Source organism: Microcebus murinus, chromosome 1 (assembly GCF_040939455.1).
Source record: "Microcebus murinus isolate Inina chromosome 1, M.murinus_Inina_mat1.0, whole genome shotgun sequence".
Lineage (NCBI taxonomy): Eukaryota > Metazoa > Chordata > Mammalia > Primates > Cheirogaleidae > Microcebus > Microcebus murinus.
In genome coordinates this window covers 6,676,937-6,690,371 of record NC_134104.1, presented here as the reverse complement: position 1 = coordinate 6,690,371, position 13,435 = coordinate 6,676,937, and the positions used below count along the sequence as shown (strand labels likewise).

Below are 13,435 nucleotides of genomic sequence, written 5' to 3'. Positions count from 1 at the left end.
CTCTCGAATTGCCTTCACCTCAGCTAGGGCTGGCAAGTACTCGGGCAACACAGAGAAGAAAAGATGCCCAGGGAAAGTGACTTTAGATCACAGAAATAAACAGCGTCTGCAAGGGAGAACCGGTGACATCAGTCAGGCTCAGGGCTGGTGAATCCCAAACCGTGGTGTTCAGATTATTCTGGGGTGGGAAGACTAAAGCAACAGTCTACCTGGTGGGGTATTCTGAAAGAGAAGCCAAGCCGTGAATGTAGAAGCTGTCCCTTGCTTCTTTAAAGTGAGAAACTGCAGCCATCCGCGACACTTTATTTACCAATCATAATACACTTTGCATTGAGAGCAACACCTTGTTCCCCATTCAACAACTGTTTTGTGACCATAGCAGGGCTTAAGGGTGATGTGCGACCAGGTGTTGAGCTAGAATTTGTCAATGACAACCTCAGCCTTAGAGGCTTCTTTTCATTCCGGGAGTACGTGTGGAGGCTTCAGTGTGAAACCTTTGGTCCCTCTGTTCCGGGGGGGCTGGGAATGGGACAGAGTGGGCAAGAAGGACACTGTTTGGTGCCAAAACATCCATCTGCTGGCACTCTCTGGCACAAGTGCCTGGACAAAGTAAAACTGTAACACAAAAACCACAACATTCAGCACGTTTCCATTAGGCAACTCCAGTCACTAAAGAAAGCGCAAATGCAGACGGCTGTGTAAATCGGATTTGCCATGCTAGGCCAAGCTTATTTTATTACATACATTCTGCATTCTAAGAACTAATAACTTCATATGTAAACATTAAGCATACAGAGTTAAAATTCAAGGCCACATTGTATCATTGATTGTCTCTTTTTGTCTTGTGTCTTTGGCTGGCCGAGATCAACTCGTAGTGTATAAATGCATAAGTTATATAATTATTATATAAAAAGGAAAAAAAAAAAAAAACATTGGCTTGTATACTTCATTCTGACAAACGCACAGCGTTCGCGACTCGAAAAGGAAAACTGGAGCCCACCTGCCCAAAACGCCTAGGTGATTTCCGATGGTGGCAGCCAAGAAGGCCGGCTCTTACCTGACCCTGTGGGGGACAAGGCCCCCACGGAATGATGAGGTCCTGAATGTTTCTTTTAAATATCAGACAATTCCAGTTAAATTTTTCTTTTGACAAACAAACAAAAAAAAGAGATGCTCATTTTTGCCGCTGACTTCCACTACTTCCCCTTTCTCCGTTACGCTGTGTCCTTTCTCCTAACACTGGGGTTGGCATAACACTGACCGCACAAACCCCGAAAGTCTCCGTAACTCATCCTCCACACTCCCCCAACGTCCTTGAGTCCAGTCTTTCCTGCTTGAGAAGTTTCTCTCCCAGCCCGCGCCTCCGCCTCCTCCGTCCCTCCTCTTCCTCCTGCTCCAGCCCTCTGCCTACAACCACACGCTCGCCCTGCACACATTCTAAGTCCCACCGTTTGGCTCATAGTCTGGTAATACTGTAAAGGAGCTGGAAACTTTGGGTCGTCTTCACAGTCGGAGAGAGCCGACAGCCCCCATCAAATGGAATGGATCCGATTTCAACCGAAACAGCAAACCGCCGCTGAGTCCCATGCCTACGTCTGCCGAGGGGCTGCGGTCTCTCTCGTGTCTGTCTGCTTGTGTGTTTGTGATATGTTTCTATCTTTAAATACAGGTAGTTTTCCTTAAAAATGGCATTATAAACGGTATGTTAGGTCACAACTGTGTTATTTCTATTGCTTTAGTTTAATCCCAGTTTGCATTAGCAGAATCCCACACTCTAAAAGTTTATACACGTCCCAAGACCCCTCTCTTTGGCACTCTGTCCTTGTGACTTCATGCTTCTACATACAACGTCTTTTACAAGGCCGGTCCGCAGATTGCATGTCCATATACATTACATTTTTAGCATCCTCCTTATTTCCGTGGTAATATTTGAGTAACTCCCTCCTGCTAAGAGTCTTTGGACCTCTTCCCTGGCCCCCTTCCCTAGCCCCGGTAAAGCTTTCTCATTCCTCTTGAGGCACTTTTGATTCATGTTCTCCAATAGAGTTTGTGGCGATTTATCGGTGATTGTACGTTGTTGGGAAAGGCCTCTGCCGGGTCTTTAGTAGTAACTGCCCAGGTGAGAAGGCATGTGGCCGGCGGGGAGCCTAGTGTTCGGGTAGATGCCCCCGGTCGGCGAATTCCAGTAGGGGTTTGCGGCAGCAAAGAAACTGGAAGACGTCACGGGGAGGGCTGGGGGGTGGGGAGCCACAAAGTTCATCTTCTGCGGGTGGGCGTGGTAGGAGCCCATGTACGGGAGGTCTGACGGGTACTTGTACAGAGACGACTCCGGCGGGTGGGGCTGCAGGGCCTGGGTGATCCCGTGGAAGTCGAACTTGTAGGCGTAGCGCTTGCCGTGGACTTTGGTCATGATATTTTTGTCATAGTAGTAGCGGAGGGCACGGCTGAGTTTATCGTAGTTCATGTTGGGCTTGCTCTTCCGCTCCCCCCAGCGCCGGGCCACCTCGTCGGGGTCTGTCATCTTGAACTCCCCGTTGGTGCCTTCCCAGGTGATGCAGTTGGAGTTGGAGCTGTCGGACAGGAGCTCCAGCAGGAACTGCCAGAGCTGGATCTGGCCGCTCCCTAGGGAAAGAAACAGCCGTGAGAGCAGGGCCCGGGGTGGAGACAGACGTCCCCTCTTGCGAGACACGAGTGGGTGCTCTTGGGGCGCCACCTGCACCCCATTCTGCTGCCCTCTTCTCCAGAGAACTGCCCTGGGCTGCGCAAGAGCTGCCTCCCCTCCCCCAGCTGTCCCATGGCCAGACAGACAGACACGGGGTAACACAGGTCCCCTTGCCTCAAGGAAGGACCAACTCTGCAATGCTGCTCCCGCTCCAGGGCTCCCAGTGGGATCGGCTGAAGCGAGGGTCCAGCTTTAAGGGGGCTTATCGGAGGTCAGAAGCTTCCTTCGCGTTCCCCTGACCTGTTCTGCATCCTCACTCCCTCTCTCCTGAGGACATATGGTCTCTTGTACAGGCATCCTTATCCCAAGCTCTGCCTCTAGGGAACCTGACCTAAGACATGATCCTTGGTGACTACCAGGCTGTGCTAACAGACCCAAGTCCTTTACAGAAGGCAGAGAATCCAGACAAGGCCAAGTTCGGGTTGGTCCCATCCAGTTCTGACTTCCTTAGAAGGAGAGCCAGAGCACCCTGGTGTCCAGAGGATGGGAGAGCTATTCTTTCCTGTTTTGTGAGGCAGAAAGTGCCATTATGTGAATGGCAATAATGACTTAATACCATTTATATTGGCTAGGTCAAGTAAGATAATAAAAGTTCGGCTTAGGAAATGAACTTCTAAAAGTTTATGGAAAAAAAAATAGAGAATGGAAGTAAACACCGTTATTTCTAACATAACATTTTGCTGGTGCCCGGAGAGCTGATTCTGTCAAAACTTTTCCTAGAACAGAATTAACCCACTCGAAATGAGGAAGTTTAGAAAAAAGTTGGCGCCTTCTCAAACCAGATCACCCAGTCCCAGTATTTAGGCAAGTGCATCATAACGGAAATCCACGCGTTGCCCCCGCCTTGCAAAGCCAATTGTGCTAAGCGGCGTTTCCAAAAGAAAATCTGCAACAATGGGAGGTTGCAGGTCCTCGTGGGCAGTCGAATGGGACTTGGCCCTAGTCAAAGAGATCTCATTTCCCTGGTGTACACCGACAGAATTTTCTTGATCCCAACTAAAAGCACACAGATATGGATTTTATGTTTTATGAAATTCGGAGAAAAGTAGAGGCACATCATTCTAGCAATTCTGTTACAATACTTTAAGATGATCTGTGGCTCCCCAAAGCAGAGAAGCATGTAAACATTGACATTAATACTGAGCATCAGGAGAGGCTAAGCTGTGTTGAACAGATTTCAGGAGCTTTCCAAACGGATGGGAGGCAAGTCTTTCTTCCCAAACTCCAGCTACAGAGCTGCCTGGCCCTTACTACCCAAAAGATGACCTTTTATTATAAGCAATAACAATAGATGTGATAAAACGATGAAAGTAACTTTAGCTGGCAACTACTCTGGGATTGATATAATGTAAAAATCAATTATGGTTTTCCTCTAAATTCTTCCCAACTTGCTGCCTCTATAAATTGTCCAGCTTTATAAATCCTTCTTTGCACATTGGCTACATGGACACGGACATGTTTGTGAATTCATCCATACAACAGCATCGTGAGAAAGGTCAGCCTTTGCTGAACGTATTTTGGAAAATGCTCATTTTCAGTCTAGCAACACATTTGAAATGTATTAACAGCTTGTAGTTCATTGCAATGGAAGCCTTTGCTTTTTCAGAACCACATATACGGACTGTTCTCAATCAAGTTTTGTTGCCTCCAACCTTTCATTAATATGCATTTAAAAAAATACAAAGAATGGTATGAGAAAACCATATGGTCTCAGTGCATATATAGATATAGCAACCAAAGGATTACAACTTGAAAAAAAAACATTCCATATATGACCTGGGAATAGGGAAAAACAGGGATTTTTGATTTAATAGTCTAACATATGCTTCGATGTAAACACATACAGTTGTTTGGAAATAAATATTCAGTGTCAGCTTCCTCCCATAGAGAGAGTAATTCCACAGATTCTGTATAAATACACAGACCTGCCAAACAGCCAACATAAAACTCAGTATCTGTTCAAACCTTGGCATCGCCTCTTAGGAATTTGTCCCTCGCCCACTTCCCCTGTAAACGTGTAGGAGAGAACCAGTGGAGAAAAGTGATCGCATGTCTCTACTAGAGAGTCCGGATCTAAACCCATGGCTGGAAACTCAATGCCCAAAGGACAGATGAGCTTGTTTCTCACTCGACTATTTTGTGCATTTGCCGTGGAGACTCATCAGCTCAGGCCGTGAGAGCGTTTCAGGGGTCTATGGAAATGAGAGATCTGTAAGCAAACTTTGACAGCTTCCCAACCTGAGGATAAACCCAGAAATGCAGTCGACGAAAGTTAGTGAATAGTATAAAATGTAACGCCATGTCAAACTCATGAATCATTAAATTTAATATTCATGACAAAATTCATTGTATCTGCAGTGTGTAGAGCGGGTTTTCCTATCGTGCAAGAATTCTCAAGGATGTGCCATGGCTGCTGGGAAATCTTTGTTAAAGGCAAATTAAATGAGCTACTCTCAGCCATAGAATTTCAAAAGCAATTTATGAAATTCTTATTTTATTGCCCAAACAATACCATTTATAATGCACATTTTAGAATGTGCATTTTAGAATGTAGAATAGGGATTCCAAACAAGGATGCCTGGGGCTTAGGAAAGCCTACAGGTGGCTTGGGTTCCTCACTGGCCAAACTAACAGGTAAAAAAAGATGCCCTGAAAAGACAAGAGTTTCAATCTAAGCAGCTTCACCGCATGAATCACCTTTCCTTGGTACACCTTCTATGCCTATTTCTTTATTCTATCTTAATAACATCCTTGCAATGTTAGTAAGGATCAGCTAGCTTTGTCATAGGGTAATTAATAAATAATAATGATGATGATGATGATGATGATGATGATGATGATGATAATAATAATAAACAGGATTGGGGGCAAAAAAAAAGAAAAAAGAAAAAGTGGCAGGCAGTATCCTGTGCCTACCAGTGAGCTCTGTGCATGAACAGGGAGTAGTGTGGCATTTAAGAGTCCAGAGAGCGATCTTTTAATCTGGAGGAGAAAAGTAATCTCCTAATATGGTTAAAAGAAATGTGGTAAGCAAAGAGGTACAGTCTGAGCACAAAAGGGCAAAAAAGAAAGAAAGAAAGAAACCTAAACGGTTTACAAACCACAGAGAAAAGCAGAGAGCTGCAGAGTGACTCAGCAGCTGTGGGCTTGGAGGAACAGAGCCGTGCAGGGCACTGCAGCCGTCAGCTGACAGAGGAACAAGGGCAGTAAGTTCAGTGGCCGGGGGTGAGGGGCCCATCCAGCACCATGTTGCAGTGGTTTGGGGCCACTTTCTAGGTGTGTCCTGGTGCAGTCTTTGCCCTGAGGCTCAGTGCGGCTCAGACACTTGTTGGAGGGACAGGGACGCGTGGTGATGGGCACACCAGCTTTGGAGTTGGCACTGCCTCAGTAAGATCCTGGCTCTGCCACTTATGGGACCTGGGGCAACTCCCCCAGCTCTGTCTGTCTCAGTGTTCTCATCTATAAAAGGGGGGTGTCATAATAGCACTATATCGCAGAATCACCATAAGGGTGATCTCAGTACGTGACGGCTCTTGTCATGATTCCTTTGGGCTGAAACCCAGAGTTTAAGGAAAGATACACTCCTTGCCTATAGCCGGGAAATACCGAAAGGAAAGCAACTACCCTCGCCCACCTCCTGGGAAGGCCAGGATGGCTATGCAGAAGCACGACATGGTGATGTTGTCAGGGCTCACTGATACCTCTGAGAGCTTACCGTGTGCCAGGCAGCATCCTAAATACCCTGCATGTGTTAGTTTATTTAATCCCCACAAAAACCATGTGATGAGCCCATTGTAGAGGTGAGGAAATTGGAGCTCAAAGAGGTAGACTGCCTTATCCTGCCCAAGGTCAGCAAGGGTTGGACCCAGATTCCAGGCTGCCACGCTTAGTCACTGCACGCCCGCTGCTTTCCGGCCTGGCTTGTGCACACACCTCTGTAGCCTCCTCGGGTCTCCCCCAGCTTGTCCCCTCCGTGGGCCTGGAAGACTGCACGCGCCCACCTGCTAACAAATGGCAGAACATCCCTAAAGTGGCCTGTAGTTCCACATGCAGCAGCATGCTTGCCCATGGCTCCCGTTGGAGAGTAACCATTTAGCATCGAGGGAGCCTCTGAACACACCCCAAGAAAGCTCTTTCACGGGAAGACAATTTAAATTCATTAGAAAAGCCACGTTAAACTCTCAGCCATTCCAGAGGGACCTAAACGAGCTGTGATACTTATAACTGACCCATGACATCAGAATGCAGGTACACACTTCTCTCAGCAGGAGAAAGGATGTCCCAAGTGCACACCAAACGAACATTTGGGATAGAGATGCTGGGATGCTGATATCATCTTGCGCATTCTTACCGCATGATGCAATCTTTCCACTTAAAATGATGAAAAAAGAGTTCGCATTGTATGAAGAGCAAAGGCAGCAATTTAGAAGCGATGAAAGATTTATTTATCAGAGAATGGAAAAATAGAATCAAAGAGGAAAAAGCGTTCTCGTTAATAGAAAGATAAAAGACACGCTAGTTTCAGGGGGAAAAGTCACATGAATACAACTGGTACAGGCCTAAGGATAGAAGGAGAGAAGGTCTAATTGATTATAAACTAAGTAAGTCTTTATCTTAGAGTCACTTGACTGGAGATCAAAGTGTGGTTGTTGGTATTTTCCCCCGGCCCAGTGAGAACAGTCTTAACAGCGTGAAGTGCAGACCTCTGCTCACGATCTCAATTCTACCAAGCGGTCTTGCACCAGGACGTCTTCCCAGGCCTGGAAAGGGTCTCCCGGCCCAGAGCCCAGACCCCTCCACCTCCAGGGCGCACCCCCAGGCTGCAGTGTGGCCCCTGCAGAGTTGGTGTTCTGCTTAGGGGGCAAGTGACTTTCTTTGGCCGCCTTTCCCAAATGAGCCAAGCAGTACCTTTGAGCTGAGGCAACATGGGCATGGATGTATATTTCATTTGGCCAAATTGTGAGTGGAAAGGTCAGTCTGGTCTTGTTTGGTGCAGCTGGACGCCTCCCTTTTCCTTCCTGATCTCATATTCCTCCCCTGCACCTAGAAGGTTGTTAAACTGAACAGAAATCCTTCCTTTCTAGTCTCAGTCCTTGTTTTCCAAGACCCCCTCATCCCTTTATAGTCGGGGGCAGCGTAGGGCAAGACAGCAAAACCAGAGTCTGGAGGCAGAGTGAGGTTTCACGTCCAGCCTTTCTCCTTACTGGCTGTGTGACTCAGGCAAAGTTACTTCACTTCTCTGACCTTCTGATTCCTCTTCTGGAGGATGGAGACAATAACGTCCCTGGGCTACAATGAGGCACGGAAGGGACCTCAGACACAGCACATTATATTGGGGGAGGGGAGGCATTCCATGGGGTGGGAACTGTTTGATTGTTATTTCACATTATTGTAATAGTGTTCCTTGAGTGTTACAGCTTCCGTCCTTTTCTTCTTCCTAATCTATCCTGAACTTCATTGCCAGATCAGTCTTCCTGAAGCATGGCTGATAATAATCATCCCAAAGCATAGTTATTCTTTCTATTGGAATGGTTATGTGCCGGTTATAGAAGGAGCAGCGGTTTGAGAAGGGCACAGACTCAGGCAACTGGGCTACAAGCCGGGTGCTCACACAGAGAAAAGAGCACGTGCCTCTGTGGTCTGGACAGTGTTGTGACTCCCTGGGTCCATCTCTCCACTGAAAGCCCCTGTGGTCAGGGACTAGGTCTTCTTATCCCTGGGACCTGTTTATTCAACAAATAATCATTGAGCACCTAGTCCAGGCCCCAGGCTAACCAGCCCTCTCTAGCTGCTCAGCTGTTTAAAAAATATATAAACTGAATTAATTAACGTGAACCAAAATGTAATGTCAAAGATGCAGATGCTAAAAGAAAATGATGACATTTCATGTTCTCAATGTATAGTTTCTTTGCGGGGATGTATGCAGGTCGAATCTGAATTGTTCCATTTCCAACCCCGTTTTGGCATCAGATATTGAGGAAACATACATTCCAGCTTGTACTTGCAAGAAGCCTGTGACTTCTTGGCACTTGAGTTTGCAGTTGAGAATATGCAACATACGCTGTGAATTTCTGAGGCTGATGATAGCACAGCTGGTTCTCATCTGAATACAAACGAAGAGAGCTCTTTGGCTGGCACCGGAACGTGAGGACAGGTGACCATCCTCGGCAAGGAACTGGTTACAAAGGGGCCAATTAAGAATCTGCACTTTCTTCTAGCATCTAAGTTCAGAAACAGAACTTGGTTGCAATTAAAGTTCTCTTTTTAAAAATATTAGTTATTTTATCTGCTTGTGCTTTGGGTTGAATTGTGTTGAGTTCATATGTTGAGTTGACTCTCCCCCAGTACCTCAGAATGTGACATTTTTTGGAGATAAGGTCTTGAATGAGGAAATCAAGTTAAAGTAAGCTCATTGGGGTGGGGGGTTCCTATTCTGATATGACTGGTGTCCTTATGAAAAGGGGAAATTTGGACACAGATGCAGACGGCATAGGAGGAAGATGACATAAAGACGCAGGGAGAAGACAGTCACCTGCAAGCCAAGGGGAGAGGCCCAGGACCGACCCTTCTCTCACAGCCTCAGAAGGACTAAGCCTGTCACCACGAGGCCAGGATTCCAGACTTGCAGCCTCCAGAACCGTGAGACGATGCATGTCTGTGGTGTAAGGCACCCAGTCTGTGACTATCACAGCTCGGATGAGGTTAGAATGTTCTTTGCTAAAGCTAAAATCTTAATTTGTAACCTGACCCATTTTTTCCACTACCGCAGATGATCCAGTGAGACCTAAAACTAAAATTTGTCCAGTTGAAGGAGCTTCTCACCAATACCAGTTTGACCTTAAAGCTAAAACGACTGCTTTATAAGGACAAAATCCTCATCGGCGTCTCACCTGGATTTGCAAGGCGGCTACTCGTCGGTCCGAGAATCTGGTAAGGGTCTGCAGCAGAAAGAAAAGACATCGAGTCTCAAAAACACAGTTGTGACTTAGTACGATGTGACTTCAGATGTAATGCTGACTCAGTTTTCAGATTCCAGAGCTGAAAATGTCCCCAATCCCAAATCACCTGCCTCCACCTGCCATATGAGTGGGGTAAAATGCCACCTAGGATCTCAGGGACGTTCCTTGCCAAATGCCACCTAGTGGGTAGCAGGGTGCAGATTCAGCCCCAGGTCCCTGACCCCAAGCCCAGGGACCACACGACCTGGGTACAAACAGGGCAAATGTGTGCCAAGCCCCCAGCTGGCCCAGGACCGAGTTGGCAGTGCTGTTCAGCACCACCAATGCCAACCTCCCACTGCATTTCCATGCTGGACTTGACACAGACACTGATATACTCAAACACACCATGCATTTGGCCATAAAAGAACCCACAGATCACCACGCATCACCCTATGTGCAGGTGGAATGTTTTTTCCATTCTCTTTGCACAGGTTTTGGAAATGTTTTAGCACAATCTCAAGTCATACCGACTGAGTAGGCTGATGGTCCCCATTTTATATACAGAGCAGTCATAAAGAAGAAAAAATAACATTTAATCTCATTTAAGAAGTGACACATTTTAGAAATGCCCTGATAAGCCCGCATCTTGTCGTCTTAGGGCCTCCAGAGGGTCCCTGAAACGTACCTAACTGAGGACGCTGGTCTTCAGTTTTGGGCACTGTGGAGGGAGACGGTTGAGCAGCTGAAAATCCAAAAATAAAAAAGACAATCAGCTGTAACTTATACTTGGCCACACATCTTTGATGCTGTGTAATCACGACATCAATCGCTTCAGTTACTAACATCATAATGTAACTCTAGTAATAAGAAGTGTCTTATGGTAAGGAAAATTTCCCCTTTCTAATGAAACCAAATGTAAACATTGTAACAACAAAAAGAGAGGCTATTTTTCATTATTTAAAACATTTATACCCCTACTTTATCCAAAAGTTAAAAAAAAGAAAGTGTTTGAGATGGCTTACAACGCCTTAAAATAAATCATCTAAAATAAACAGATAAAGGAAAACCACCAGGAAAATAAAATAAAGCCAGGGATAATGTAAGCAAGGCCAAGATTAAGGAAATCAACAATTATTTCATCTGCACTCAAACATCCCATGAAACATCCATGTGTTCTTGTTGAAACATGCTACACTGTTCCTTTCTTTTTATTTTGAAAGTAGGTATGGCATAAATAGAGAAAGAATCACTGCTTTAATAAAGATCAGTTGTGGCCCATGGAACAAACCTTCCACATGTTGAAAAATCACAATTAACTACAGAAATTATGATTTGCTCCTTCCACAGTTGTTGTCTAGTGGCCTTGTGACAAGTGGCCTCAAAGCAGTGGCAGCCAACGCTGCACCTACCTTTCGACTGGGGGGTGGGGTGGCCGTGACCGGTCCAGGCTGATCTCCTGGGAGGCTCATAGGGTAAATCTGTAAAAACAAATGAATGGACTAAATGACATCAATAATGTCATTTTTATGATACATGCTTTGGCTTTTTATTTGCTTTTGGGTTTATTAGAATAAATGCTGTGTAAGAAAATGTAGTAATCCAAAGAACTATTCTACTAGATTTGGGTTTTCTTTACAAGTTATAATTCTGTGTATTTTATGAATCTCAAATTCTCACCCATTTATCTGACCACTCCCACTGACAGATCCTCCCAGAGCTTGCTGACTCTTCTTAGAGTGAGTTCCTATAACCGTAAGTCAAGACCCTGTTGCGAGTTTCTTACACGCTATCCTGCTTCTAACTGAGACTGCTCTCAACTAGCCCTTTGTTTTCTTCATGAGGCATCCAAAACAGAGTCCACAACTTGGAGGAATCAAACACATTCTGTTTGAGGTCTGTCCCTAAATCTATCAAATGACAATCCTGCTCCTCTTCCTTCTCATTCTTCCTTGGAAATGATTCCTGTCTTCTTAGTCTCTCACTGACCCCCTGCCTCCTTCATAATCTCATACATTTTTATCAAATCACTTTTACCTGATGCAGTCATTTTTGTAGGCAGATGTCTACTCTTTCTTATTTTCTAAATGAATTCAGAATTTCTCTAAAATGAATTGCTTTTCCACTGGGGGGAGTGGAAGAGATGGGTACATCCACGCTTAACAGGTACAATGCGCATTATCTGGGTGATGGGCACACTTACAACTTTGACTCAAACTGCACAAAAGCAATTTATGTAAACAAATCTTTGTACCTCTGTAATGTTCTGAAATTTAAAAATAAATAAATAATAAATAATTTTAAATAAATAAATAAATGAATTGTGTAAAATAAATTACAGGACTGAAATGGTATTCTCCCCACAACACATCAACAATGACCTTCAGAGCTTAAGTACATGCCAATAATTTCTTTGTATTTATAATGTAATGTCACTTGTCCCATAAAACTTCATTCATTGCACTTTGCATATGGAAGTCTGATGACTATACTGTCCTCAGTGTAAACTCTATTAAGGATTATCATGGCTCTAAGTCATTTCAAGTTTCTTTCAAAAACACATTCCATAAGCATTCTTATGCATGGTCTTATTAACTACGCATATAGGTAAAGCTGTTTCTACATGCAATCTTATCACACAACCATTTCAAAAACTACGTCTTCTTGGATTGATGAGTCTTAGTTCAATGTCATGTGTCATTCAGGGCCAACTAAAGGCCACAGCCAGACAGTTTAGCAGGTATTTTGCTGCCAGACACTAAGAGATGGCTATAAAATCTTACTTGGAGGGTAGGGCGATGTTATTATTTTTAAGCCACTTTCTTTAAACAAATCATTTAACCTTGTTAAAAACTGGCAATTTGGTGGGTCAACCTTCAAAGAGCTTGACTATGCTGCGGAAGATATGTCTCTTCCATTTTTAATATCCCAAAGAGAATAGAAATGATATGCAACGTGAAATTCAACACAGAATTGCCTTAATTTATTTGGTCTGTTTGGCTGCAAGCATTGCTACTAGTGTGGTCTGTGAAATCCTACCCTTCAGGGCTTTGGAGGGTTAGGAAATTTTTCTTTCTAAACTCTGCCATTGCTTACTCCCTCTCTCAGCTGGCATTTCTGCATTTTTGGACCTTAAGCTTTTCCCACCCAGCTACTCAGATTTTCACTTCTCTGGTGTTGGGGTTGCACATGGGAATTAAATCTGCAGCCGCTACTTATTTACAGCTGAATTTCAACTTAAGTCTCTGGGAGCAGTTTGCACACGAATTCTCAGCCAGTTGCTTTTTGTCTAAAGAATGGTTAGCCAGAGTTTTCAATTTGCAGATTGTCTCAGAAAGGAAAATCTACCAGCAGGGCAATCATAACAACACCTAGCCTAACCCAGGAGGAGAAAGGCATCTTAACAAAGGGCTTCTATTTACCGAATGGAAAAAAGCAAGACGACACAGAAATATATTCTAGATCCTTGTTTCTCAAAGTGTGGTCTGTAAACCAGCAACACCTGGGAGCTTGTTAGACATGCAGAATCTTACCCAGGACCTACTGCTTCGGAATCAGCATTTTAACAAGATCCCAAGTGACCTGGGGGCACACTGAAGTTTGAGAAAACCTGCTCTCAGCCGTTTCTATTGCTCTTGTTTAGGACTCGGTGTTCCTGCAGATAATGATTTCAGAAATGCTACGTGCAGTGTGCCAATACAAATAAAAAAAATGGCTGAAAGAGTTCTAGATGGACTGCTTTTACCCAAGGTCTAAGTACGCTAATGGAACTAAT

At 44.7% G+C, this 13,435-nt stretch overlaps 1 protein-coding gene across 3 annotated transcripts in view; it reads right to left on the bottom strand.

Moving 5' to 3' along the window:
- Positions 1-265: 265 nt before the first annotated feature.
- Positions 266-13,435, bottom strand: part of ERG (ETS transcription factor ERG) — a 114,432-nt gene continuing 101,262 nt past the window's right edge. For all 3 annotated transcript variants that reach the window (XM_012781771.3, XM_076000215.1, XM_020284710.2), the window contains 4 exons: positions 11,073-11,141; positions 10,349-10,405; positions 9,613-9,660; positions 266-2,622 (listed from right to left, as the gene is read on the bottom strand). In XM_012781771.3, coding sequence (XP_012637225.2) covers positions 2,102-2,622; positions 9,613-9,660; positions 10,349-10,405; positions 11,073-11,141 — 695 coding nt within the window. In that variant the 3' untranslated portion in view covers positions 266-2,101. The remainder of the gene's footprint in view (positions 2,623-9,612; positions 9,661-10,348; positions 10,406-11,072; positions 11,142-13,435) is intronic.